Genomic DNA, 27,766 nt, shown 5'->3' with positions numbered 1-27,766 from the left:
GGTCAGGATACTCTCGATGGTGCAGCTGTAGAACCTTTTGAGGATCTGCGGACCCATGCCAAATCTTTTCAGTCTCCTGAGGGGGAAAAGGTTTTTGTCGTGCCCTCTTCACAACTGTCTTGGTATGTTTGGACCATGATAGTTCGTTGGTGATGTGGACACCAAGGAACTTGAAACTCTCGACCCGCCCACTACAACCCCGTCGATGTTAATGGGGGCCTGTTCGGCCCGCCTTTTCCTGTAGTCCACGATCAGCTCCTTTGTCTTGATCACATTGAGGGAGAGGTTATTGTCCTGGCACCACACTGCCAGTTCTCTGACCCCTCCCTATAGGCCGTCTTATTGTTGTCGGTGATCAGGCCTACCACTGTTGTGTCGTCAGCAAACTTAATGATGGTGTTGGAGTCGTGTTTGGCCACGCAGTCGTGGGTGAACAGGGAATACAGGAGGGGACTATGTACACACCCCTGAGGGGCCCCAGTGTTAAGGATCAGTGTCGCAGACGTGTTGTTGCCTTCTCTTACCACCTGGGGACGGCCCATCCCAGAGTCCTTAGCTTAGTGATGAGCTTTGATGAGCTTTGAAATTGCGTCATCTGTGGATCTGTTGGGGCTTTATGCGAATTGGAGTGGGTCTAGGGTGTCCGGGAGGATGCTGTTGATGTGAGCCATGGCCAGCCTTTCAAAGCACTTCATGGCTACTGATGTGAGTGCCACGGGGCGGTAATCATTTAGGCAGGTTACCTTCGCTTCCTTGGGCACAGGGACTATGGTGGTGTGCTTGAAACATGTAGGTATTACAGACTTGGTCAGGGAGAGGTTGAAAATGTCAAGACACTTGACAGTTGGTCCGCGCATGCTTTGAGTACACGTCCTGGTAATCCATCTGGCCCAGCGGCTTTGTGAATGTTGACCTGTTTAAAGGTTTTGTTCACATCGGCTACCGAGAGCATTATCACACAGTCATCCAGAACAGCTGGTGCTCTCGTGCATGCTTCAGTGTTGCTTGCCTCAAAGCAAGCATAAAAGGCAGTTAGCTCGTCTGGTAGGCTCGCGTCACTGGGCAGCTCGCGTCTGGGTTTCCCTTTGTAGTCCGTAATAGTTTTCAAGCCCTGCCACATCTGACGAGCGTCAGAGCCGGTGTAGTAGGATTCAATCTTAATCCTGTATTGACGCTTTGCTTGTTTCATGGTTCGTCTGAGGGCATAGCGGGATTTCTTATAAGTGTCCGGATTTGTCTCCCGCTCCTTGAAAGCGGCAGCTCTAGCCTTTAGCTCGATGCAGATGTTGCCTGTACTCCATGGCTTCTGGTTGGGATATGTACATACAGCCACTGTGGGGACGACGTCATCGATGCACTTATTGATGAAGTCGATGACTGAGGTAGGTTATTCCTCAATGCCATTGGATGAATCCCGGAACATATTCCAATCTGTGCTAGCAAAAGAGTCCTGTAGCATAGCATCTGCGTCATCTGACCACTTCCATATTGAGCGAGTCACTGGTACTTCCTGCTTTAGTTTTTGCTTGTAAGCAGGAATCAGGAGGATAGAAATGTGGTCAGATTTGCCAAATGGAGGGCGGGGGAGAGCTTTGTATGCATCTCTGTGTGTGGAGTAAAGGTGGTCTAGGATTTCTTTCCTTCCTGTTTGCACATGTGACATGCTGGTAAAAATTTGGTAAAACTGATTTAAGTTTGCCTGCATTAAAGTCTCCGGCCACTAGGAGCGCCGCTTCTGGGTGAGCATTTTCTTCTTTGCTTATGGCCTTATAGAGTTGGTTGAGAGCGGTCTTAGTGCCAGCTTCGCTTTGTGGTGGTAAATAGATGGCTACGAATAATACAGATGAGAACTCTCTTGGTAGATATTGTGGTCGACATCTTATCATAATGTAATCTACCTCAGGCGAGCAATACCTCAAGACTTTAATATTAGACATCGTGCACCAGCTGTTATTGACAAAAAGACTCACACCCCCACCCCTCGTCTGACCAGAGGTAACGTCTCTGTTCTGCCGGTACAAGGAAAATCCCGGCAGCTCTATATTGTCAGTTTCTTCGTTCAGCCACGTCTCGGTGAAACATAAAATGTTACAGTTTTTAATGTCCCGTTGGTAGGATAATCTTAATAGTAGGTCATCAGTTTTATTTTCTAACAATTGAACGTTAGCAAGGAGAATGGAAGGCATTGGGAGTTTACTCGCTCGCCTCTGGCTTCTCAGAAGTATCCCCGATCTGCGTCCCCTTTTCCAGCGTATTTTCTTCACGCAAAAGGCATGGATCTGGGCATGTTCCAGTGAAAGCAGGATATCCTTCTCGTCGGACTCGTTAAAGTTTCTTCCGGTCCGTGGTGAGTAATCACTTTTCTGATGTCCAGAAGTTATTTTCGGCCATAAGAGACGGTAGCAGCAACATTACGTACACAATAAGTTAAAAAATAAGTTACACAAAATGCAAAAAAAAATAAAAAATCCATATGTGGAATGAAGATATACTGTAGATATTTAGTTTCAATGCTGGATGTCAATTTGAATTATGAAAACCATGCAGCCTACCATGCAGCTCTTTGCACACTACAAGTATGTATGGTTGCCCAGGAGCATAGGAAGATGAAATCTGAAGCCAGACCATCTGGCCCCTCCAGACAAGGCCACAGCACGCGTCTCTCTCCTTCCCAGTAAAAAGCACCGGGGCCAGCAAAGACGCCAGCGGTACCCCTGGCCAACACCCGTGATCTAGACACCCCTCTCTCACACTCACTGGGAGAGCCTGTACATGACCACAGCTCTGTGGGGTCCACTCCCAGACCAGCACCAGAACAGCTACAAACACCTGGTCAAACTGCATGTACTCTCAGCAGGGAGCCTCAGACAGGATTTCCTGAAATGTAGATATTTATTCTGTGTTAGAAAAAGATTGTCTTGAAATGTTTCACAGGATTGAGTACAGGCCTGTGCTGATGATCTGTGCTTCAGTGTTGTCATTGCTTAGAAGTGGGGAGCCAAATTAATGTCTTTGCTCATGGGCTACTTGTACACTGTGTATCACACAAAATAATCACAATGGAGGCTTGTAACCACTGGGAAAAACATACATACATATTGTAGGACTGTATTTATTACGGATGAACCAATAGCCATTTCTCCCCTGCAAACATCTGACAGCGCTCTGACAAAATAGTGGAAGGGACTACATACTCAGGTCAGGACAAACGTGAACTTAACATATATATAATTGTTATATTTACTCTATGAGGCTAATAGTGGCTGCATATACCAAACATTGCCATCTGGATGCTATTGAATGAAGACATTTTGAGAGGAAAATAAGGGTGAGGCAGTGAACCAAAGATAGAGCTAACTATTCATTCTTCATGTTTTAAAAGCCAGGGAAAGTCTTACATTCCGAGAATGGATAATATTTTTCATAACAAAGGAATTTTGTTTTACAGTGAGAGCTGCGGATGCTAGCATAGCCCCTCAGATCATAACTGGAGGATAGAAAGTGCTTTGTGTTGGGGTGGACTCCCAATGTTTGGTGCTGTGACACTTTATATTTTTGCAGAGGACTGACGGGACATCAACAAGGTAGTTAGAGTCAGGCTGTTTTTACCTGTGGAGATGTCTTCTTACAATTGAATCCTGACTTGAATGTGCTGCACTATAGTAAATGTTGGTTGAAACCCAGTTTCAAATGCCTTACAATGTATTACTTCTCTGTGTGTGGTCACTGCTTGATATGGACACTTATCAGTGGAAATGCTCTCATACTCTTGCCTGGCTAGCCAGACTCCTTGCTCCGGCCTAACTCTACACCATGCCCACGGACGCTAGTTTCTTCTCCGCAATGAGTCTGGATCTGAATTACTCCCTAATGATTTGTAGAACGCAAACACATTCTAACAGTTTTGATTACTCCCAGAAACTGATGGGTAGGGCCAGGGCCAGAACACGTGGGTAATGCGGCGTTTTGAAAACGTGTCACTGGCTTAGATACTCTTATTGGTACAACTTTGTTTTGTACAACAGCCCTTGTTTTGACATCCCCAAACGACTTCAACGATGGTAGTCTCAGACTGACGTATGTAGCGAACATAGAGCAGCGTAACGATTCAGTTTTACTCATGAAAAGCCATGAAAATAAAGACTTAAGAATTCAGACTTCAATTGGTTTTATTCACAGCATGAATCCAAGTAAAACATTTGGACACTTGACCTAAAACAGATGACCACCACATCTTGTGTTTTCGTAATTTCATTTTAACCAGACACTCGGTCAAAGGGATTACGTAATTAACAGAAATGAGAGATCCTGATCTCACATATCCCCTCAGAGCTCCAGTGGGATGATCACAGGAATTTCCAACAGGATATGTAAGATTATACTGGTATTATTACAGTCCGTTCACTAGGGTGATGTGAGCAGGAGAATTTAATCCATGTTTTGTATTCAATAAAGTACAACTCTCTCTCTCTCACTCACTCACTCACTCACTCACTCATTCATTCGCTCTCTCTCTCTCTCTCTCTCTCTCTTTCTCTAGTGTGCAATCCCTCTTCACCAGTCGTGAATATTTATCTTCATTCTGACAGCTCAGCTTGAATTAAACTCACCCATTCTCATTAGCATGCCCACTTTTGACAGGGACATTAAGTGCTATATCCCATGTATGACAGGTCTTGAAGCTTGATTTGTATGCCCTGTGAAGGCAGTATCTCTTTCACATCAGACAAGAGATGATTCTAAAGTTTAATTTTCAATAACAAGAGGTACTGGGAGAAGATCATGTCTCAGACTGACAGAATCTGTCAATGCTGTCAAGAAGCTGATGGGAATGAAATTTTAATTCTCCCAAACACAAGAACACTCAAAAACTCAAAACAGAAACTGGATGCAAACATATAATTTGAGAACTATGACTATTCAGACTATTTTTGTATCATCATTCAACATTTTCTAAACATCTCCATAAAGATATTTGCCACTAAGGACCAGACCTGATATACTAACTGTAAAATAATTAGAAAATGAAGCACCCATATCAGAGCACCAATTACCTCCAACACTTTACAACGTGTCTCCCTGCCACCATAAATTTTTCAAACCCTCCTTTCCCCCTTGAGCTTCATGTGCAAAATGTATTGCATATGATGTGCTTCACTGACCAACCGCTGTAAAATGTTTATGCAATGCCATATGAATGGCATATTCATACATTTGAAATTAGTTTGGAAACAAGAATAATTGAGGAGATATCCATATTAGGCATTCATTCATATTAGGCATTCAAGTTGCCGAAAATATTATAGCCAAACATGCGTATGATGGGAAAGATCGATGATAACACTTGATAGCGGAATATCTATACATCCTTTAAAAATAAGCCCCCCCAAAAAACTATGTCCATGTTGCTCAGCTTTGTAACATGTTGTATAGCCATTATTTTATTAGATAGACTTTTATAAGATTTTGCCAAATATATACAGCATCTTTACCAGAGGCATTCCTTTCTTCTTTATATAGACAGGACATGCCAAGCCAATGAAAAGGGAAGATTTCTCTATCAGAACTTTTGCAAGGCTTTGCAACTATAAATTACAACAACCAAATGAGCCAAGGCAGTTCTGCCCTGAAACCCTTTCTCCAACAAGCCACCTGTAGATGCTCTCGCACAATCAGTTTGAATACACCAAAGATAAATTATCTGCCAAAGGTCCATTGATGTTAGGCAAATAAATTGCCCTTGTCTGTGTTTTGAGAGAACTAGTTTTCCTCACCCCGATAATAAACTACATGGTAGTTTGGCCTTGCTAGAAGCCTGCCCATCAGACCCAGAGCTGTGTACCTCATTTGTCTTGACAAATGGACATATTCAATAACAGGCTGTGCTCTTTAACCTGGAGTTAGTGTGCAGACTGCTTCTAGGTGTACTCTATGCTAATAAAAGTACCAATGTCTTGTTTGATTGCTTCCTTCAATCATAAATTCTTTCCCCCTCTCCTTTCCTCTCACCTGGAGTGAAGGTTTGACTGAATGCATGGATGACTTGCAAATTACGCCACATTAATCACAGAGAACCCATCGAACCAATGTCTTATGAGGATATGGAGGCCATTCCGAATGTCTGCTGGAGTAACTTGATTTGCTCCCCACAGAAATTCAATCGCCAAGCAGCCTTGCAGCAGGAATCCAATAAGAATTTCAAGAATCCTAATAAACATCAGAACAAGGAACAAGTTAATGTAGCTTTTTCTGCCCTACTGCCAAATACTTTCCAAAGATTTTATGCTTTTTACTTTAAAAACGGTTTAATAACCATTAATGTCAGTCAAAATTAAGTATGCCACCTTAAAGCTAGAGTCCTTAATTGAAACAATAGCAAAGCGGTGAGCCCCCAGTTTTGTTAAAAAGCTGAGGAATGGGCCTAGAGAAATGTAAGCACTCAAATTCACAGAAAAAGCTATGAATGCAAGGACTGACCATTCATGATATCAAAATTGTAGTTTTAACCATATTTTGAGACTATACAGTGTTTGTTTACATTTACATTCCCACTGGGCACAGACGTAATTTCAATGTCTAGTTTTGATTTACATTTGGTTGAGTTGTGAACTAACGTGAAATCAACCAAAAATGTCACCCTGCCATTGGATTTAGGTTAGATGTTGAGTGGAAAAAAAGAAATTCCCTTATGTTGATGACTTTTTGCAAATCCAATCAGTTTTCCACGTTGATTCAACATCATCACTTTTTTAGTTATTGTTGAAATGACTTGGGTTGCGTACAAACATTGAAGTAAAACCAGCTTATTTTGGGGGTTCTGATGGGGTATGACAGTTGAACTAAGCTCTTGAGGCATTTTATATTCTTCAAGAATCAATGGGTATACAGTATATAATTAACGGATGTAACAAAAATGGATTTAAGAACTAAGGATTCAAGATTTCCATTCTTCAAGCTTCATCTCAACCTAGCTTAAATCTAACAATCAATGTGATGAAACCCAGAAAGGATGTCATACAGACGCCATACATCATTTATGTTCCAATTCAGATATTTTCAAACTATTTGTCACGTTAGCAATAGCAAGGGAGGTCATTTCCATAGCTTTCCTTTTTATAGGATATTTAGGGCCAAATGAATAAACTGCAAGATGTAAATTGTCTGTAGGCATACGGATGCACCGACCTCCATGCTTTATTTTTCCTATGCAGTAGATCATACATACATATACTTTCATATGCGTCTCTCATGTGGAGGACAGCAAACGTATAGAAGCATGTAGGGGATATGAGAGGATATTTGTTACTTTTCACAAATAAATTAATTTACAGTCTAATTCTACAGTTTACCAGCCCCCAGGCCTCAGTGAACACAGCTTGATTTCATAAGCAGGTACACTCAGAGAAAATCAAATAAATATGATTTCCTATCTTGTTGCTTCAGAGTGACAGTTTGGGTGCAGTACAACGTGTTATGGTGGTTCATTCTGTTGTAATGTCACTGTCTGCCTGCACTCTAAACCTACATGTTAATGTAGCTTCTCTCTCTGTATGTTAACACACACACACACACACTAGGGCATGCACACATACCTTTCCTCCATGGAACATTTGAAAATAATTTCACTTGGGTTCTATGGTTTGCCTTGTGGGTGTATGGAGTGACTAACACATTGGTCACCAACGTCAGAGTTATCTCTTTGGCATAAAACACATCAGCAGGGAACAGGTTAAATCTGCTCACTCCACTTTAGGGGGCCAAAATAAAGCAGCTTCCTGGCATGGCCTCTTCAACCTCAATATCACTTCAACTGTTTATTCTCTCTAATCCAAAGATGGATGCATCTCATGCCCTGCCACTAACTCATTTCTCTGTCAGAATGTATTGATCCTTTTTCTTGCAGTTGCAGCTATGAATAAATTACAAGACAGTGACAAACAGTCTGCAGTAGCATCAGATGGATGTACTGCTGGCTGGCTGACTTGGGGGTGATAGGGATGGGATGCACTGCCATTTCTACAATGCGAACACAGCAAACAGGGAGCGGAGGGAAAAATACAGGGTTATGATGAAAAACAACGACATTCAGCCCCTTACTGGCAGCAAATTATTTAATTGCTGAGGGAAATGTCACTACTTTGTCCGGCAACAGTGTTTTTTCCTCCCACTTTCAAAGACAAGGGGACTAATTGGTTCATTATTCTGAAAAGAGCCCTGTCATCCTTTTCCCAATCTAAAGTCTCCCCAACCCCTGGCTGCCTGTCTGTGTGACCGATAGGCATCAGTAGTGTCATTAGAGTAAAAGCAATGTCTGTCAGGCTGAGATTTAAGGCCCATCTCCTCTGAACCTCCCCAGGTATCCCATTAGAAACACATCTCTATGGCGATGTGCTGACCCAATGCAGTCATGATCAACATGCACAAAGATCTGTAATGGCATTCCTCTGATGTTCTGTCTGTCTCAGTGTGGCTGAGGATAATCTGTGAGTCGTCTGCTCTGCCGTGCAGCCCTGCTACATCGCCTGAATTAAGATTGTAACCTGAGCAATAAGATCATGGCATGAAGTTGAGACAGGAAATAAATATCTTTGTAGCTGCATAATGAAGAATGAGTAACGTATAACCTTTAATTGACTCCTGGTTCAAGTAATTTTGTAAACATCTTGTTAATGTTCAACTAAAATGAGAATCTGAAGGTCATGTTAAAAGTTCAACAAACCCTTAATAATTAAGTAGATGCTACAAAGCTTCCCGTTTTATTTGCTGCCTGCATTAAATATTGATCCAGTGGTGCAGACAATGAACTGTTTATGCATTATCTCTTAGTAGAGGGAAGTATAGGTTTTAGTCAGGCCTTTGAATGGTGTACTCTCTTTATGGCAACAGGTTGTCAATTAGATATGGAATATAAGACAGACCAGAGACTCCACATCAACAAAGCCCTGATGGCATTCTTGAACTGAAATTTGAGTCCAAAATAAACAAAACCAGTACTGTAGGTTACAAAAATCCCCCCCCCCCCCCCCCCCCTAAATGATTGGAACATTATGTTGGTCAGGAAACTTCAGTCTAACTACAATAAGACTGTTACTACCGAGTCTGTACACTGAGCTCCAACAGTATTGGGATAATGACAATTTTGTTGTTGTTTTGGCTCTGTACTCGAGCACTTTGGTTTTGTATTTAGTCCCATATTCCTAGCACACAATAATTGCATCAAGCTTGTGACTCTACAAACTTGTTGGATGCATTTGCAGTTTGTTTTGGTTGTGTTTCAGATTATTTTGTAGCCAATATAAATGAATGGTAAATAATGTATTGTATAATTTTGGAGTCACTTTTATTGTAAATAATAATATAATATGTTTCTAAACACTTCTACATTAATGTGGATGCTACCATGATTACGGATAATCCTGAATGAACCGTGAATAATAATGCGTGAGAAAGTTAGACGCACAAACATCATCCCAAGACATCCCTAACCATTACAATAACAGGGGAGGTTAGCATTTATCTGTAATCATGGTAGCTCATATACAGTACCAGTCAAAAGGTTGGACACACCTACTCATTCCAGGGTTTATTTTACTATTTTCTACATTCTAGAATAATAGTGAAGACATCAAAACTATGAAATAACATATGGAATCATGTAGTAACCAAAAAAGTGTTAATCTGTTTAGGATAGGGGGCAGTATTTTCACTGCCGGATAAAACACGTACCCGATTTAATCTGGTTATTACTCCTGCCCAGAAACTAGAATATGCATATAATTGTTTGATTTGGATAGAAAACACCCTAAAGTTTCTAAAACTGTTTCAATGGTGTCTGTGAGTATAACAGAACTCATTTGGCAGGCCAAAACCTGAGAAGATTGCATACAGGAAGTGCCCTCTCTGACCATTTCTTGGCCTTCTATAGCCTCTTTATGGAAAATAGAGGATCTCTGCTGTAACGTGACATTTTCTAAGGCTCCCATAGGCCCTCAGAAGGCGCCAGAACGAGGAATGATGACTCTGCAGTCCCTGGCTGAAAAACAGTAGCGCATTTGGATAGTGGTCGATCTGAGAACAATGAAACGGGCACATGCGTGCACGTGAAGAGTCCATTTTACATTTTCAGTCTTTGAACAAAAACGACGTATCCCGGTCAGAATATTATCGCTATTTTACGAGAAAAATCGCATAAAAATTTATTTTAAACAGCGTTTGACATGCTTCGAAGTACGGTAATGGAATATTTTGAATTTATTTGTCACGATACGCGCTGGCGCGTCACCCTTCGGATAGTGTCTTGAACGTAAGAACAAACGCAGCTATTTGGATATAACTATGGATTATTTGGAACAAAAACAACATTGGTGTGGAAGTAGAAGTCCTGGGAGTGCATTCTGACGAAGAACAGCAAAGGTAATCCAATTTTTCTTATAGTAAATCTGAGTTTGGTGAGTGCCAAACTTGGTGGGTGTCAAAATAGCTAGCCTGTGATGGCTGGGCTATCTACTCAGAATATTGCAAAATCTGCTTTCACCGAAAAGCTATTTTAAAATCGGACACCGCGATTGCATAAAGGAGTTCTGTATCTATAATTCTTAAAATAATTGTTATGTTTTTTGTGAACGTTTATCGTGAGTAATTTAGAAAATTCACCGGAAGTGTTCGGTGGGTATGCTAGTTCTGAACGTCACATGCTAATGTAAAAAGATGTTTTTTTATATAAATATGAACTTGATTGAACAAAACATGCATGTATTCTATAACATAATGTCCTAGGAGTGTTATCTGATGAAGATCATCAAAGGTTAGTGCTGCATTTAGCTGTGGTTTTGGTTTTTGTGACATTATATGCTAGCTTGAAAAATGGGTGTGTGATTATTTCTGGCTGGGTACACTCCTGACATAATCTAATGTTTTGCTTTCGTTGTAAAGCCTTTTTGAAATCGGACAATGTGGTTAGATAAAGGAGAGTCTTGTCTTTAAAATGGTGTAAAATAGTCATATGTTTGAAAAATTGAAGTTTGTAATTCGAGGAATGTGTCATTCGCGCCACGCCCTATCATTGGATATTGGAGCGGTGTTCCGCTAGCAGAACATCTAGATGTAAGAGGTTAAACAAATCAAAATGACAGCTTTGCACACTCTTGGCATTCTCTCAACCAGCTTCACCTGGAATGCTTTTCCAACAGTCTTGAAGGAGTTCCCACATATGCTGAGCACTTGTTGGCTGCTTTTCCTTCACTCTGTGGTCCAACTCATCCCAAAACATCTCAATTGGGTTAAGGTTAGGTGATTTTGGAGGCCAGGTCATCTGATGCAGCACTCCATCACTCTCCTTGGTCAAATAGCCCTTACACAGCCTGGAGGTGTGTTTTGGGTCATTGTCCTGTTGAAAAACAAATGATAGACCCACTAAGCACAAACCAGATGGGATGGCGTATCACTGCAGAATGCTGTTGTAGCCATGCTGGTTAAGTGTGCCTTTAATTGTAAATAAATCCCTGACACCAGCAAAGCACCCCCACCCCATCACACCTACTCCTCCATGCTTCACGGTGGGACCACACATGCGGAGATCATCTGTTGACCTACCCTGCGTCTCACAAAGACACGCTGGTTGGAACCAAAAATCTCAAATTTGGACTCTAGACCAAAGGACAGGTTTCCACCGGTCTAATGTCCATTGCTTGTGTTTCTTGGCCAAAGCAAGTGCTGCCATAGAGTTACATTAGAAGTGCCCATCCAAGAAGGCTCAAGGCACAGACATTTCAGCACAGGGTGGATGGCGTGGCAGGTGGCATCGTGGTAGGCACACCTTGTTCCATGAATTAATCACAAAAATAGAGGATTAGCTGATAACTACGAAACAAACATTCTGGATAGTATAGAGATTCTGGAAGTATTTATTGATCAGCATTTTGATATGCTCGAAAAAGAAACGGATACATCGAAGCGAACGAGAGGATCTTTCCTCGAGTTCTGTGAGCGAAACGGGAGGAAAGCCGCAGTCTAAAATTCTAAACTTAACATTGGAGGGGAGCGTTTTTATAACTATCTCTCCAGAAGATGGAGCATTGCTTACAAGCATGAGCAAGCAGTTCAAAAAAACTGGAGCTGTTGCCTGGGCTACTGGGGGAGGTTGAGGCCTTAAAAACAGGAATGGATTACAGTAATAAATGATGGAAATAATACGAGCGTAAAATAAGATATTGAAAACTACCGTGGACTCCCCAAAAGACACTACAGAGAGGCTACGGTATGACAATAAAACAATGAAAGCCCAATTACTTGATCTAAAGTGCAGAAGTATGAGAAATAATATGGGAATAAATAATGGGAATAAAGGAGGATGAAAACTATCAGTCAACGGAGGAAAAAGTCAAGGTGTTCATGAAATGTAATCTCAAGATGACGGACAAACAGGTGGAAACAATTGATTTTCAAAGAGCTCACCGTTTTGGTGGCAGAGCAGAGAGAAGGCCCCGTCCGATCGTAGCTATGCTAACCCACTACAAAATGAAAATTGCCTTGTTACAACAGGGTAGGGAATTGAAGAACACCCCATTCTCTATTTATTCTCTGTTAATGAACAATTTCCTCATGAAATAGTGGAGAGGCGACGTGCCCTGTACCCCACTTTCAAAAGGCTCCGAGCCGAGAAGCAGAATGTTTGTCTCGTGGTTGATAAATTATATGTAAATAATCAAATGTTCAAGGACTCAAAGATTACAACGTGGCTGTGAGTGATCGCTACCTCCTGTTGAAGTAGTCCCCGATACATATTTGTACCGCATTACACAGTACAAATATGGATTCATAGTTTTTTTTACAAAAACTCTTTTTTTGCATGAAGTAGTTTTTGTTTTGTTTTAAATTTATGCATTATGGAACCGTGGACTATGTGGACTTAAAATAAGGTTGGATTTGTGGTAATGCAGAATGGGTATGATGAACTTTTTCTATTTAGGCAATTTAGAACTTTGGACTTTATGGATGTAATATCAGGTTTTGATTTAGGGGAAGGTGATGATGGGTAAGGCTGACCTTTTTTTTCTTCATGATTTTTTATGTATTTAATTTGAAGATTGTACATCAGAAATACCAAGGTACTGTTTTTTGTTTAATATAATATGTCCTAATTGAAGAGGTCGGGTATATTATGACTTAAAAGATGTTATATAATGCGGCCCTTGTTCGCCGATGTGAATCGGAATGATTAGCTTTTAAGATAAAACCTAATAAATATGAATAGATGTATTATAGGGCTAGGATAAATGATTATATAATTTAAAACCTGCCTAGGTTCTCTATTGGAATAGGCTTATATGATCCTAAAATAATTGGTGTTATTACACTTTTACATTTAAAAAATACATCTCAATATAAAATATGTAAAGGATGATTAGTCTTCCAATACACACCGGCAAATTGATTAGGTATTGTCAACAGGGTTGTTGTCTCTAGTGTGTGTGGGCTGGTTAACACTGGGATAAACTGATTAAAGTTAAAGGTAGAACTAATACAATAATTGGCTTATGGAAGCACTTCTCTAAGCGAGAGAAAGGTATAGTATATATTTCTATATAAGCTATTTATGCTACCTGTTATATTCCTGATCCTAATGATATCGGCCCAGGTGTAAAACAGCTGAGGTGATAGAGCAACGACCCTGGAATAAAAAACGATGTGTAGGGTGGAGAGAGGGTTGGTTTTACAGGTTTACTTGCTCTGGGTTGTCAGTACTACATGTGTTCTTGGCTGTCGTGCCATGGCTGTGTCGGAATCGATTGTGAGTTGAACTTGAGTATGCCTTCCCATAAGGGAGTGCCCGGGGTTGGCTTGCGGTCGGCTCTGGCACAGCCATGGCACGATACCACAGGACAATGATATAATGTGATGCCTAAGACAAATTTTTTACTTGCGGCCGTTAGAATCTATGGTCCTTTCACCTTCTTCCTTTTTTGGTCGGAATACAACAGGATATAATGAGTACTACATGAAATATGTCTTGCATGTAATGGACCTAAAAAAAAGGGGGACTGGTCTTGCAATATATTTATGTTGTTTTCTCTTTTTTTTTTTACATTTACAAACAATTGAATCCAATGAAGTGAGCAGGCTGGGCTGACATGCTTATAGCCTTGCTAGGACTTTCTAAATATGAGCATGCATGTTTAAGATTGTGCTGTTATTATTTATATTAATATGATATATTATTGTTACTATTTATTTTTTTCCTGACTGTTTTCCATGTTATTTGGTTAGTTCTCATAAGCACCCTCATAGATAATTATGTTATCATGGGACTGCCCATATTTCCCTCTGGCCAACGCCATTTGGCGGCCAAGGGGTTGCTTTAGGACGCAAAAGTGCGTCATGAGTCAGGGAGATGGTCTGGTGGTCTTAGTGACAACAGACCTAGATATGGGGGGAGGTTTTAGGTAGTTTTTTTTCATACTTTTTTTTTCAATTTGTATATACTCCAGATTGTTCTGAAGAGTGATCAGATGAATTGCAAAGTCCCTCTTTGCCATGCAAATGAACTGAATCCCCCAAAAACATTTCCACTGCATTTCAGCCCTGCCACAAAAGGACCAGCTGACATCATGTCAGTGATTCTCTCGTTAAGACAGCTGTGAGTGTTGACGAGGACAAGGCTGGAGATCACTCTGTCATGCTGATTGAGTTTGAATAACAGACTGGAAGCTTCAAAAGGAGGGTGGTGCTTGGACTCATTGTTCTTCCTCTGTCAATCATGGTTACCTGCAGTCATCATTGCTTTGCACAAAAAGGGCTTCACAGGCAAGGATATTGCTGCCAGTAAGATTGCATCTAAATCAACCATTTATCGTATCATCAAGAACTTCAAGGAGAGCGGTTCAATTGTTGTGAAGAAGGCTTCAGGGCACCCAAGAAAGTCCAGCAAGCGCCAGGACCGTCTCCTAAAGTTGATTCAGCTGCGGGATCGGGGCACCACCAGTACAGAGCTTGCTCAGGAATCGCAGCATGCAGGTGTGAGTGCATCTGCACGCACTGTGAGGCGAAGACTTTTGGAGGATGGCCTGGTGTAAAGAAGGGCAGCAAAGAAGCCACTTCTCTCCAGGAAAAACATCAGGGACAGACTGATATTCTGCAAAAGGTACAGGGATTGGACTGCTGAGGACTGGGGTAAAGTCATTTTCTCTGATGAATCCCCTTTCCGATTGTTTGGAGCATCCGGAAAAAAGCTTGTCTGGAGAAGACAAGGTGAGCGCTACCATCAGTCCTGTGTCATGCCAACAGTAAAGCATCCTGAGACCATTCATGTGTAGGGTTGCTTCTCAGCCAAGGGAGTGGGCTCACTCGCAATTTTGCCTAAGAACACAGCCATGAATAAAGAATGGTACCAACACATCCTCCGAGAGCAACTTCTCCCAACCATCCAGGAACAGTTTGGTGACTAACAATGCCTTTTCCAGCATGATGGAGCACCTTGCCATAAGGCAAAAGGGATAACTAAGTGGCTTGGGGAACAAAAGATCGATACTTTGGGTCCATGGCCAGGAAACTCCCCAGACCTTAATCCCATTGAGAACTTGTAGTCAATCCTCAAGAGGCAGGTGAACAAACAAAAACCCACAAATTCTGACAAACTCCAAGCATTGATTATGCAAGAATGGGCTGCCATCAGTCAGGATGTGGCCCAGAAGTTAATTGACAGCATTCCAGGGCGGATCGCAGAGGTCTTGAAAAATGAAGGGTCAACCCTGCAAATATTGACTCTTTGCATCAACTTCATGTAATTGTCAATAAATGAAATGCTTGTAATTATACTTCAGTGTTCAATAGTAACATCTGACAAAAATATCTAAAGACACTGAAGCAGCATACTTTGTGAAAATTAATATTTGTGTCATTCTCAAAACTTTTGGCCACGACTGTACATGATTCCATATGTGTTATTTCATAGTTGTAATGTCTTCACTATTATTCTACAATGTAGAAAATACAAAAAATAAAGAAAAACCCTGGAATGAGTAAGTGTGTCCAAACTTTTGACTGGTACTGTAAGTGAATGTGTCCCAATACTTTAGGTCCCCTAAAATGAGTGGACTACGTACAAAAAGTGCTGTAATTTCTAAACGGTTAATCCGATATGGATGAAAATACCCTCAAATTAAGGTCTGCTCTTTAACCTCATTGTATCATTTCAAATCCAAAGTGCTGGAGTACGGACCCAAAACAACACAACATTTTGTTTTTCAACCCCTCGTTTGTTGCATGCCAAACAATACACAGCCCAGTTTCATATTTTTTGTTTAATCTCTTTGGGTCGACGTCACGATTTGCTAACCTTTGGAATATTCGGCCAGCCCTCCTTCTGTCAGCTATGATTTAGTATCTCTCCCCGAGGTATATTTACATTTAATGTGAGTCAGCGCTTTCCTGATGCACCACTGCCCTGAATGGAAGAAATCAAATGCCATGCATCTCTGAGGGATATTAATCAGCCCATCTAATTTGGTGTACCCCCCGCTGGGACCCTAGAGCCACAGGCTCAGCACTTGCTAATGTCCATGGAAGGTGAGGAAATGTAAACACTCCTTTTATGGGGCACATCAGATTCAGCACGTCAGGGCTGGGCTAAACTTTTCAGGGGCTGGATTACTGAACAAAGAAAAACAAATCTGAAATTCCCGTAGAGGTGTTACTTTCACTGAACAACATGTTGTTGCTTACATTCGGCTGTCCTCAATTTTTTTGGTCTGCCCTTCAGAATAACGAGGAGATTGCAAGTTTGGGTTGTCTGACAAGTTTGTGGGGAAGTGGAAAGATGTATTGTGAGTCATGTAATAAAGACAAATGGACAGTGTGTCTAGGGCAACAGTATCTCTCTCAAGATTTAGGCCACTGGCTGATTCTACATATTGATTTTTAGATAATTATCAGAGGAGACAATTATTTCAAACAGTCAAGGATCAGACTTGGTCTTCATTAGATAATAAGGTGTTAAGTCAGATTCCTCCACTAAATTGAGCTCACAAATGCCATACCTTGTTTCTTTCCTGAGTTCAAGGCTGGATATAGCAAATGGATGTCTTCCTGTTTTTGAAAATACTACACTATAATACAGGTATAGTGGTTTAGAGTTGGATTGCATTGTAAAATACACTAAGGTATGAGCTTCAGATTTGACAGTCCTGCAGTTTTTCATGTGCATATAGTCTAGTGAAATGTGGAGAACCTTAGGGATACACCAAAATACTTCAAGCTGGAGCAAACAAATGTTATCATTATACTATGGGCAGAAAATTTAAGTCTGGGGAGGGATTGCTCTGAGCAAGAAGGATTTGAAAGAAACAGACTTAGTATTTGCAAACGTAGCACTTTTATTTGCTCAACTTGAAAACATCCTTAATGTGCCAAACCAGTATCTCTATGCACTTTAAACTAGCACATGTAATACACACATGATAACACAACGGACTGTTACAGTAATATGAATATGATTCGGCACCAAATAAAAAGAAGAAATCTCTGCCTATACGTACATCTCTGTCTGGACGGTTTCTATATATAGTTGTGTTCCATTCCAAGATGTGTCAGTGATTGCATTGTATGTGATCGACAGAAAAGCACAGCCGACATCTTACAAGCAAGCATGAGGTTCGGAGCAACAAAAGACAAATAAAGATGACGACACCAATTTCAGTCAGAAGACACAACATCTTTGCTCCAACATCGAACTTATAAGCAAATACATTAGACATTTTGTCTCTGCCGGAAACCTCCCATTAAATGATCCCCCATTACCTTCCCTGTGAAAGACCTAATAGCTTGGAGCAGCATTTGGGATGTTATTTAAATTATGGCCATGTGTCCCTACATTTAACTCAAGACTAATTTACTTACTCTCCCTTCTAATTCACACTGGGTCTCCTGGGAGTAATATAACAGGCCATTAGATAGCCAAATCAGCGCTGAGTAAGGGAAGGCAACATTTAGTCCAGATGAGGGATGCACTGTATCCCCTGTTCAATGAGGAATTATATTCTCCCTCTGTAATAACTGCCACATAGTGTATTGAGTATTGTGAAAAATAAGATTGCAAGAGCAGCACAGAGCGAGAGGCAAGGACTTGATTCACAGAAGTGTCCGTGAAAATAACACTGTGCCAAAACCAATCTGGCCTTTTTTCTTCAGGTCAATGATTCCTTAAAGCAAATGCTTTTGTCTTCTCTAGACCTCCACATAGTAGATGGGGAACATAAGAATATCAGAGACATCTTCTCCTAGTCATGAAGAGAAACACTCAAAAGAGAAAGCGATAAAGAAACCTTTGGTTAAAAAACATTTTAAATGCAAGCATACCCCACTGTGAACAAAAACCCTGGGGAACGTATTTTATCTATAGTATTGAACTTGAACTTGTTTTATGTATCCACGCCAAATAACGTAACTTGTTCTGTCTTTTCTTTTCAGTTCTGTTGAATAATCCATCAGAGGCTTTCTCTTCTCTTTCGATGTCAATCTATTCTTGGCAGGAGATATGTATCTCTAAGCTAACCCTCTTGATGAAATACATGTCTGTCAATCATGTTGGCTGATGAAGGAACCTTGTATGACTCTCTCACAGTATTTGCACTGTGAGTTTATATGAGCCAACTGATATAGGCTACAAATGAATTTTTTTATGCCATCTAAGAGGACACAGTAGATGTCTGTCCCTTCATGATACAGTTTTAGACATACAGTAGTTACTTCTTCATCAAAGAAGACGTCGTTGATATAGGCTACAACTGAATTCCTGATACAGTTTAAAGGGATAGTTCGTCATTCTGGCAATCAAACCCTTTTTTCGACTTACTCAGAGTCAGATGAAATCATGCTAGCTGCTCCAGTAGAGGACCAGTCATTGCGCTAACGCTAGTTAGCAATGTATCCAGAAACGACCTTCAACTTCCTTCAAACTGCACTCAGACATAAAAATGGTAGAGTGGAGTAAGTAGTGACATTTTTTACATTCAGCATCACTCCATCAACAGAAATATAGTATTCTTTCTAACAAAGGCACTGTATCTATATATATTTCAGGTTGTGGTGTATCCCTGGAAATAATCAGAATTCATTTAAACATTACAGTTTTGAAAACATAGCTTGTCCAAAAAAAGTGGTCTCTTGGCACAACTTACCCGTTATGGGTTAAGTTGAGCCACGGGATAGGTTAAGTTAAGCCACCTACAAACTTCTGTACTGAATGAAATGTTACCACTACCTTTTTAAAACCATGTCTATCATTACTTCCCCAAACACAATTTAACACAATCACAATCGCTTTTTTTGTCTTTTAATTATTTTAAGCATCTTTTAACACAGGCTTAACAACTACCAAACCCTTTCTACTTAAAAAAAAAAATATATGTAATATAGGCTAGGCCCTGTTGGTACCTCATATCCCAGCGATAATGCCTTGTATTATGCCTGGGAAGAAAACACTTCCATTTTCTAAACTTGCCATTGGCACAACCATTGGCTCAACTTACCCCAAGGAAAACATTTTGACTATAATCCCACACAGCTACAAGGATGCACTTTCATGCTAGGTTTAGGACCTCATATTGAAGCTTATAGAGACCCCAACTGATGCATAGAAGATCTTAAAATTATCTACTTTGGTTTAGATAAAAAAGCATCATGAAACATCTAACACAATAAATTAATTTGACTTGTTGAAAATCAGTTTTTTGGACCTAACTTGCTTACCAATTTTTCCATGTGATTTCTTCCTTCAGACTCCAATGAAATGATGACCTCTTCCTACATTTTGGTCAAATTATTACTTTTGTGTATGCTTTCCTAGAATCAAAGATGGCTCAACTTACCCCTTTTGACTCAACTTACCCCACTCTCCCTTATCCATGAGTTCATTTGACTCTGGGTAAGATTACAAAATGGCTTAACTGCCTACATGTCTAACTATCTCTTTAAGAGGAGACTCACCAGAGAAGATGTTGTTGAGGTTCTCCAGTTCCTCCTGGACCCTGAGGCAAAGATGGTCCAGTAGGATGTCCTGAAGATGCTCCCCCTTCACCCCCCATCCTCTCCAACTGGTGCTCACCCATCATCAGCAGAGCTCGGCCTGGGGAGGGGCAGAGCAAGGAGGCAAGAGAGGTGGTGAGGGGAGGCTACTAGAGTTGGGGGCAAAATTATGCCTGTCAATTCAGGCTGGGTGCATGGATTTTAAATTTAACATTGGCTGAATTGCATGATATACTTTATTGGTGTCAAACATGTCAAATTCAATTCCTAAATTGACTTCAATTCAAATGCATTTGACCCCAACTCAGGAAACCACGGTGGACAAACCACAGTCCCAGACCCAAGCCTTAGGACACAAGGTTTTATTTGTCATGCAACAGTTGTTTTTACTGCATGTTTTTGGTCAGCACCTCTGAAGGATTTGCTGATGAAACATTAAAACAGTATTGACACTGTGAATGAGCTCTGTCTTCGGTATGATTAACAGTAATTGGGGAAATCATTGGAGGCAGTTAATGTTCCATGTCATTTTGTGGTGAACTGTCTGCAGGGCATCCGATGCATACAGTACAGGGCTGGAGTAGGCCAGGGATAAAATATCACATATATTCACCATTTTTGTAAGATCAAAGCAGTGTATTAATTATGACTGTTAAACATGACCATAGGTTGTTTTGTTCTAAGACAAGATTTGGTAAGTAGAGAAGCTACTGAAGATAGCTATCGGATATGTCATGCTTCACAATGGCCAGTTGGAGGACACTCTTTTGGTAGGGGTGCTTCTCCTTGACCCAGTCAAACACATCCACCATGGTCCAGAGGGAAACCCTTTTAGGGAGGCTCATTGTGGATTTCTAGCATGGGCTGCACTGTATATGCCATGTGAGGAATAAACAGCATAAGAAACTAGTATAAATCTGAGATTAGCATCACACAATGGATCCTTGGATACATTCCTCAAAAAGTGGCAACCCACTTTCAGTAGATCACTGCATTCTATACCAGAAAGTAGGCTGGTCCTCTTTGAAGTCATGTACAGTAGGTCGATTCATTGTGGTCTTTTTATGTATAAAGCTCTCTTACAAAAACTTCCGTCTTTAGATGTACAAATTACCATACCCGGTGTTAGGGATGGCTAACTCTGGAGATTCCTTTGGTCTCCACAGAGTTAGGTAAATCTGCTTTTAGTTTGTTCCATACATGGGGCGCAAACAATCTACAGAGTTCCCTACAACTCGATGTACTGGTGCCTCTCAGGCAGCTCAAAATGTTGATTGGGGACATCTTTGCTGAGGAATGCGATTGTTTCTCTTGAGTGTGTTTTGAAATGGTGTATATTTGTATTATGTTGGACTAGTGAACTGTGTATATGCAGGGCTCCCTTGTAAAAGAGACCTTGGTCTCAATGGGACTCCCTGCTAAAACAAAGGTAAGAAAATAAATGAATACTGCATTCACAAATGTTATGACAGTGAGATTGTTGCTTTCGTAAATCAACTTCATTATAGCACTATTTCCTCAGCCATATCACCTAGGGTTCAACCAGTCATTTTTATAGAGCTAAAACTACATCAATGTTTATTTGGCCTTTACATTCTGTGGGGCATAGTATTGTTTTTGTGATGTTGGATATATAGGAATGTAATTTTCTGATTTAACAAAGAGACTGATCTATGATGGAATGAGCTCCCATATGAGTAATTACTGGACGGCCAGACCAGACAGTGAGAACCTCTCTCCTTGTACAGATGTAATTTGATCGCCCTGTTGCAGGGTGTAAAACGTGTAGTGTATTGAAGGTTTAAAAAGGCTTCTGAAGTTTGTAATTTCCATTTCACACTCGATTTTCCCTTACGAAAAATGTATCAACCCCTACAAAAGTGTCCATTAATTATAATCCACATAATTAATATTTCCTGTTACTGCAGGATTATTTTCCTGCTGTAGCAAACTGGCTCAAATTAAGATCCACATCTGTATAGTATGTATCGGCAGGAGTTTTTCCTGCCCACATAAAGAAAGCTCTAAACACTGTTCAATGTTGCAGTAAGTTCTTCTCTCCGGAGCTAGGGGCAGTGGGATGAGACTTTGACATCTGTCCACAAACCTCACGACAACCTGTATGAAACAATCTGAGCAGAGAAGCACCTTTCTTTATCGGTCTTGCTGCTTTCCAGAAGGATTACATCACCATCTTCCTGATCTGACCGGAATTCAACCACATAATCTGACCCAGTGCATTTCTGACTGGTGTGTAATTCATTGTTTTGTGTGATTCAAAGTCTACAGTATTTCATTTCTTACAATACACCCGGGTTAATCACATGATACTGGAGAGATAGGATCTAAGTAGTGAAAAAGACATCCTGTGCATATTGACCATTACTCCCAACCCCAAATCTCCCCTTGGGCAGTTCCCTTCTGTTTGTTTTCACAAACTCTTGGAGAGTAGACCACGGACCAGACGGAGTATGAGGCAAGGTTTGGAGTCAATTTCGCTTAAGACTGACCTAATCAAATACTATATATCAATTTTAGAGTAAAGCTCTGCGGGCCTGGAATGTTATAGGAAAAAGGTTCAATAAACATTATATGGGTTGGTGGAATAAAGACACAGAGAGACCGTAAGAGGAGAAGGAGGGAAAATGAGAGCGGGAGATGATACAGTACGTTTCTATGTGAGGAAGTGCATACAGTAGGTTCACCTTGCTCAGCTAATTAATCAAACTTGCCAAGTAATTGAACATACCTTAAACAGCTGTTTAATGTTTTGAAGGACCTGGGTATACAAGAAGTATATATATTACGGACAGTCTTTTGCCAACAGAACTCCCAGTGGGTTTTTACTGAACAACATTGGGCCCAATGTGAGAAATACACCACCTAGTGGTGATATGCAGTATCACAGAACATTCACCTCCCAAATTCTACTACTGACAGTCATTCATTAACGTTATATTGTACGTTCAAGCGCTACACAGGTGTACATGGAATTAAGCTTTTATTGCAGTGGGCTAAATCAGGGTCGCACAGAGTGATTATTGGTAGTCTTAAACAAATCTACTTTGTAACAAAAGTATACACCTCACACACATGGTTATGGGTTTAAAAGAAGACACCTGTACCATGTCAGATATAGAGTTGAAATGTATTCCCATAAAATGGGGGGGACTATGTACAAAAAGTGCTGTCATTTCTAAACGGTTCACCCGATATGGATGAAAATACCCTCAAATTAAATCTGCACTTTAACCTCGTAGTCATTGTATCATTTCAAAAAAGTGCTGGAGTACAGTGCCAAAACAACAACAAAAAATGTCACTGTCCCAATACTTTTGGAGCTCGGTGTAAACATGGTTTTAAAAAGGTAACCTTAGTGGTAATATTTCATTCAATACAGGCAAACTTTGTGGTCAAAACTGTAATGTTTATATGAATTCTGAATATTTTCAGGGATACACAACACCCTGAAATATATGGAGACATCATTGTTTGGAAGAATACTATATTTCCCTTGATGGAGTGACGCTGAACAAAAAAGGCCACAACTCAACGTTACCCCACTCCCTCTACAGTAATGGTAGCCTACAGTATGCTATTCACAGTAATGTACTGAACTGCACTAAAGACCGACAAAGGTCTAAAAAGGGTGAAACCAAATCGGTAGTCTTTGTTTACTAGTGCCACTAGTATACAATCTACTGTAAATCCTACCACGTCGTATTTGTAAAGTTAACCTGGGTCTGGTAAGGCAGACTTGAGTAGACTAGTCCTTGTCGATGTCCTGCTTTCACTATCACTATTCACTATCTACTAGGCTAGAAATTCATAACAGTTAAAGTAAAAGTTGTTGTAGAGTTTAATCAAGTACAGTTCATCGTTTTATCGGCAGTCAGATCTTACCTGCCCAACCCTTCCTGTCACGCCCGTGTCCTGCAGTGGGTGCTTGTGCAGGTCCGTGCACACCTGGTTGGAGGAAGAACCGATACTCGAGGGCGGCCTCTTGTGGAAGGAACTCGAACTAAAACGTGATCTTGGACCACAGCCATATTCATCCAAATAAAAGCCTTTATTTGGAGAGGCAATAAAGACTATTTTATAACGGACATGCTTTAATATGGGCTATTTATATACTGGGCCTACAGAGTCATGTTTACAAAATAAGCCTAAAGATAGAAATTAACATTAGTCTATTCTAATATTTTTGCAGACGAATTACTTTCGATTAAGAATAGTTTATTTTCCTCTGACGATATTGAACTATCTATAATGTATGCATCTTATGAGGAATTAGGATGGTAGTCTTTGTATAGGATCTGTAGAGATACAGTGCGCCTTCTCTGTAGGCCTGACGTGCCATGCTTAAATGCCCAGAGGAGGGCGCATTTGTTCAGAAATGTGTAAAAAAGTTTTACCGCAGTACATAATTTATACTGGACCCTGCCCCGGGCGCATGAATTGAGAAACTAGATACTATATAGAATGAGATACGAACACATCTAATCAGAGTTGTCCAGGAAGCGGTATTCGTCACATCGTAGTCTCCATGCCTCCACTACAATTTTTAAACAGGGATTAATTCACCCAAGCATCACAGACTGGCTTGTTGCACGGATCTCCACCCTGCGTTTATCTGCTGAGAGACTTCAGTGAATTGTCTTATGTTGAGAGGAAACATTTATTGAGATGTCAGTTCATTGGCAAAACATGCACCCTTTTTAGATAACATTTTGAGATTTGCGTCTGTAATACTTTTTAGTCAGAACATTGACAAGGTGAGTGACAAACTTTTCACAATGTTGCATCAATGTCTGTAGTGTAATTGTGACACCTGTTCTGTGTGTTATTTGAAACCATCAACAGAGTGGAACTGAAATGCCTTTTAACCCTGCAGACCTTCTTACGTTCATGTATGTCCACAGATACATTATTTTCAGTATTCTTTGCATCATGACTTTGAAATGGCAAAAAAGAAAAACGAGACAATTCACCTGTAGCCTCTTCATAAGGACATCTGAATGAAATGATTGCATGGCCAGGTTATTTTACACCTGTGCTCTGGTATCCCAAAAATAATGGGTCTGTGTTCCTCGTTGACTTCCTGCCAAGAAAATGCACATCCAAAACCATTGAACGTTTTTTTGTTTTATATTTCTCCACTCATGGGTGAAGTGTCCGCGCGTTTAATTAACTGGGAAATGGGTTAATTCCCCACGGACGGATGGACATGTCTCTATAAAAGTTTCCGCTGATGTGAGACCTCTGAGACCACACGTACTGCTGACCCTGTGCACTCTGCAGAGAGACGCCACTCAGCTGTGAAGGGCACCCGGGGACATTGGACATTTTAATTGTTTTCTCTCCTTTAGATTCCATCACTATCCATGTATGCTGGTTTTCAGTGCGTCTAGTCTATTCAGACCTACCTGGCTGGCAGAGAGAAGGCAAATATAAAGCCCACAGTGTGGCTTTTTTGTCACAATGATGGATGGAGAGCTCTGTCTTCTCCCTTTGCTTATAGGGACTTTCTTTTTCATGATACATAATGACCTCATGGAGATTGGGCATGCTCAAGGGTTTGTTTCTGTATTTGAGGAGACGTCACAAGGCTCACTCATTGCCAGGTAGAGCAATACCATGGAGGAGTTGTACTGTAGCTTCCGATCGCAAAGGAAATATACCATGGTGGTAACCTATATCAGTGCCCTGCCCCTGGGGAAAAACACACAGAGATGTGAATGAAGGCAGGATGGAAGGGATGTACATTCTCATAGTCCTGCATGGGGTGACCATGATCAGTGATGGTGTTAGCATACTGTACAGGTTTCCTAGCAGCCTGGTTCGGTAATGGCAACTGACAACTGACACTCCCTCTGAGTAATGAAAAAGGCCAGATTGAACTCTTTTTAATGGCTTTGTTCAACAGTCCCACATCCGTCTCTGTATTCACTATCTATTCTCTACTACGGCGTTATTAATGATCTACTCCCCACCCACTAAAGTCCAAACGGCACTGTTTTCTCAGCCATAGCATACTGTATATGTACATGCACCTTTCTCCTAAATCTAGTGGATTATTATAATATTTTATGAGGTTCTGGTTTATTTCCTGCTGCTACTTGTTCATAGGGGGAGGAGTCCATAGGTCGGCCTCTGCTGTGGCCCAGGAATGTGGGGGAGCTTCTCTCTCTCACAGCTGTTCATATGGGAATGTTTGCTCTCGCTCGCTCTCTCTCTCTCTCTCTCTCTCTCTCTCTATCTCTCTCTCTCTCCCTCTCTCTCTATCTCTCTCTCTCTCCCTCTCTCTCTCTCTCTCTCTGACTACAGTCTGATTTATGGCACTAGATGGCAGCACAGGAGGCTTTGAACCCTCTACATTCTTGTCATTGATTATTATAATTCAACCCATGCCACTAGCTTTATGTTTTAGATTCTCTGCTGTTTGCTTTAGAGACAAAAGTTATGACCTTGGTTTTGTATTCCATGCTAAAAAGATAAGGTAATAGATTGGTAAGGATACTTGTAATAATATGTAGCAGTCTGAGGACAGAGGTACAGTGCTCGACCGACGGCCCTACATCCACACTTCAACTTCAACTTAATAACGAACGCTTTGACACTGACAGCCAGCCACATTAGTGGTCTGGTGATGATTTAAAACTTGAGATTTTTAATTGACACTCAGCCATGGCGTATAAGAGACAGATCACTCAGATCAATGTTAGAAACAAGAGTGGGGAGAAATAGAGCCTGATAGAATGTAATAAGTCAGCTTTGTCCTGCCAAAAGTTTTACTGGAACATTTCATCTATTCATGCAATCTGGAGTGCATTCATTGCAAGTCTTTTTTCTCTCCCCTAAAGCAAAGACAGTGACTTCATCCAAGTAGTTCATAATCAGAACAACAGGCAAAGGGGGGGAGGGGCATGGCAGTGGCACACTAAATCTAAAATAGGCCAGTAGAATAGAGCGGTGGTCTGGTCTCTTTAGTGCTCCTGAGCTGCTATGGACTGCCAGCCCATTACAGCCTGATTGTAATAGCTGTTATTACACTGGAAGGTGGTGTGGTTAGTTTGGTGTCTGCTATTGTATGCCAAAGACAAGCATTTCTGAAGGAGATACATCATCTTGTCCAGGGGGGTTAGAATCAGCATGTCAAAATGATGAAGCTCACGTGCTTTACATTACATTTCGGCTGTAATTGTCTGTTCCATGAATAACTATGAAAGTACATGCATTTCAGAGAGCTTTTTATTGTTCTCTTGCATATTGCTTTGATTGCATGGAAATCATCTGTTTTGTCCACCCTACAGTTCCTGAATGGAGAATAAGGCCATGTACCTGAGTACATACGAAGAGAGGGAGAACGGATCCTTCTATGAGGAGGGCTACGATGGCAGGAACCTATCAAAGCTGAACCTGTGTGAAAACGGTAAAGAAGCAGTTTCCCTTATGTCCCGTATAAATCCTTGCCCCTTGACCTTTCACACATGGGCCTATAATCACAGCATATTAGAATCCTCTTTGAATTCTGCCATTGAGGTAAGAATTAATTTAGTGCCTCCATATGTGATGTGCTCATATTTCAGCTCATGAAGGGATGCATGCAGAGTTGCTTTGACCCGACTTAGTCATTACCTTTTTAGAGGATATGCTTGTAACTGCAAAGATAAATATGAGAAATCTGACTCCTGTCCCCCAGCCCTCCTGGGGACCGAAGAGTTCTCTCACCCAGCGAGCGGTGAAA

At 40.9% G+C, this 27,766-nt stretch overlaps 2 protein-coding genes across 3 annotated transcripts in view; one reads left to right on the top strand and one right to left on the bottom strand.

Annotated features, from left to right (window-relative positions):
* Positions 1-24,034, bottom strand: part of LOC115192831 (exostosin-1) — a 283,690-nt gene extending 259,656 nt beyond the window's left edge. The window contains exons 1-4 of one of the 2 annotated variants that reach the window (XM_029751720.1): positions 23,923-24,034; positions 22,769-22,798; positions 19,981-20,119; positions 2,758-2,877 (exon numbers count right to left, since the gene is read on the bottom strand). The gene's annotated coding sequence lies outside the window, so the exon portion shown is untranslated. The remainder of the gene's footprint in view (positions 1-2,757; positions 2,878-19,980; positions 20,120-22,768; positions 22,799-23,922) is intronic. The other variant, XM_029751728.1, reaches the window with a different exon arrangement.
* Positions 24,035-24,489: 455 nt separating this feature from the next.
* Positions 24,490-27,766, top strand: part of LOC115192821 (scavenger receptor class A member 5) — a 49,029-nt gene continuing 45,752 nt past the window's right edge. Inside the window, exons 1-2 of the mRNA XM_029751700.1 lie at positions 24,490-24,794; positions 27,333-27,451. Of these exons, the coding sequence (XP_029607560.1) occupies positions 27,340-27,451 (112 nt within the window). The 5' untranslated portion in view covers positions 24,490-24,794; positions 27,333-27,339. The remainder of the gene's footprint in view (positions 24,795-27,332; positions 27,452-27,766) is intronic.

The sequence above is a fragment of the Salmo trutta genome, chromosome 1, assembly GCF_901001165.1.
Source record: "Salmo trutta chromosome 1, fSalTru1.1, whole genome shotgun sequence".
Lineage (NCBI taxonomy): Eukaryota > Metazoa > Chordata > Actinopteri > Salmoniformes > Salmonidae > Salmo > Salmo trutta.
The sequence above is the reverse complement of the archived record's forward strand: the minus strand, read 5'-3'. Positions and strand labels throughout refer to the sequence as shown.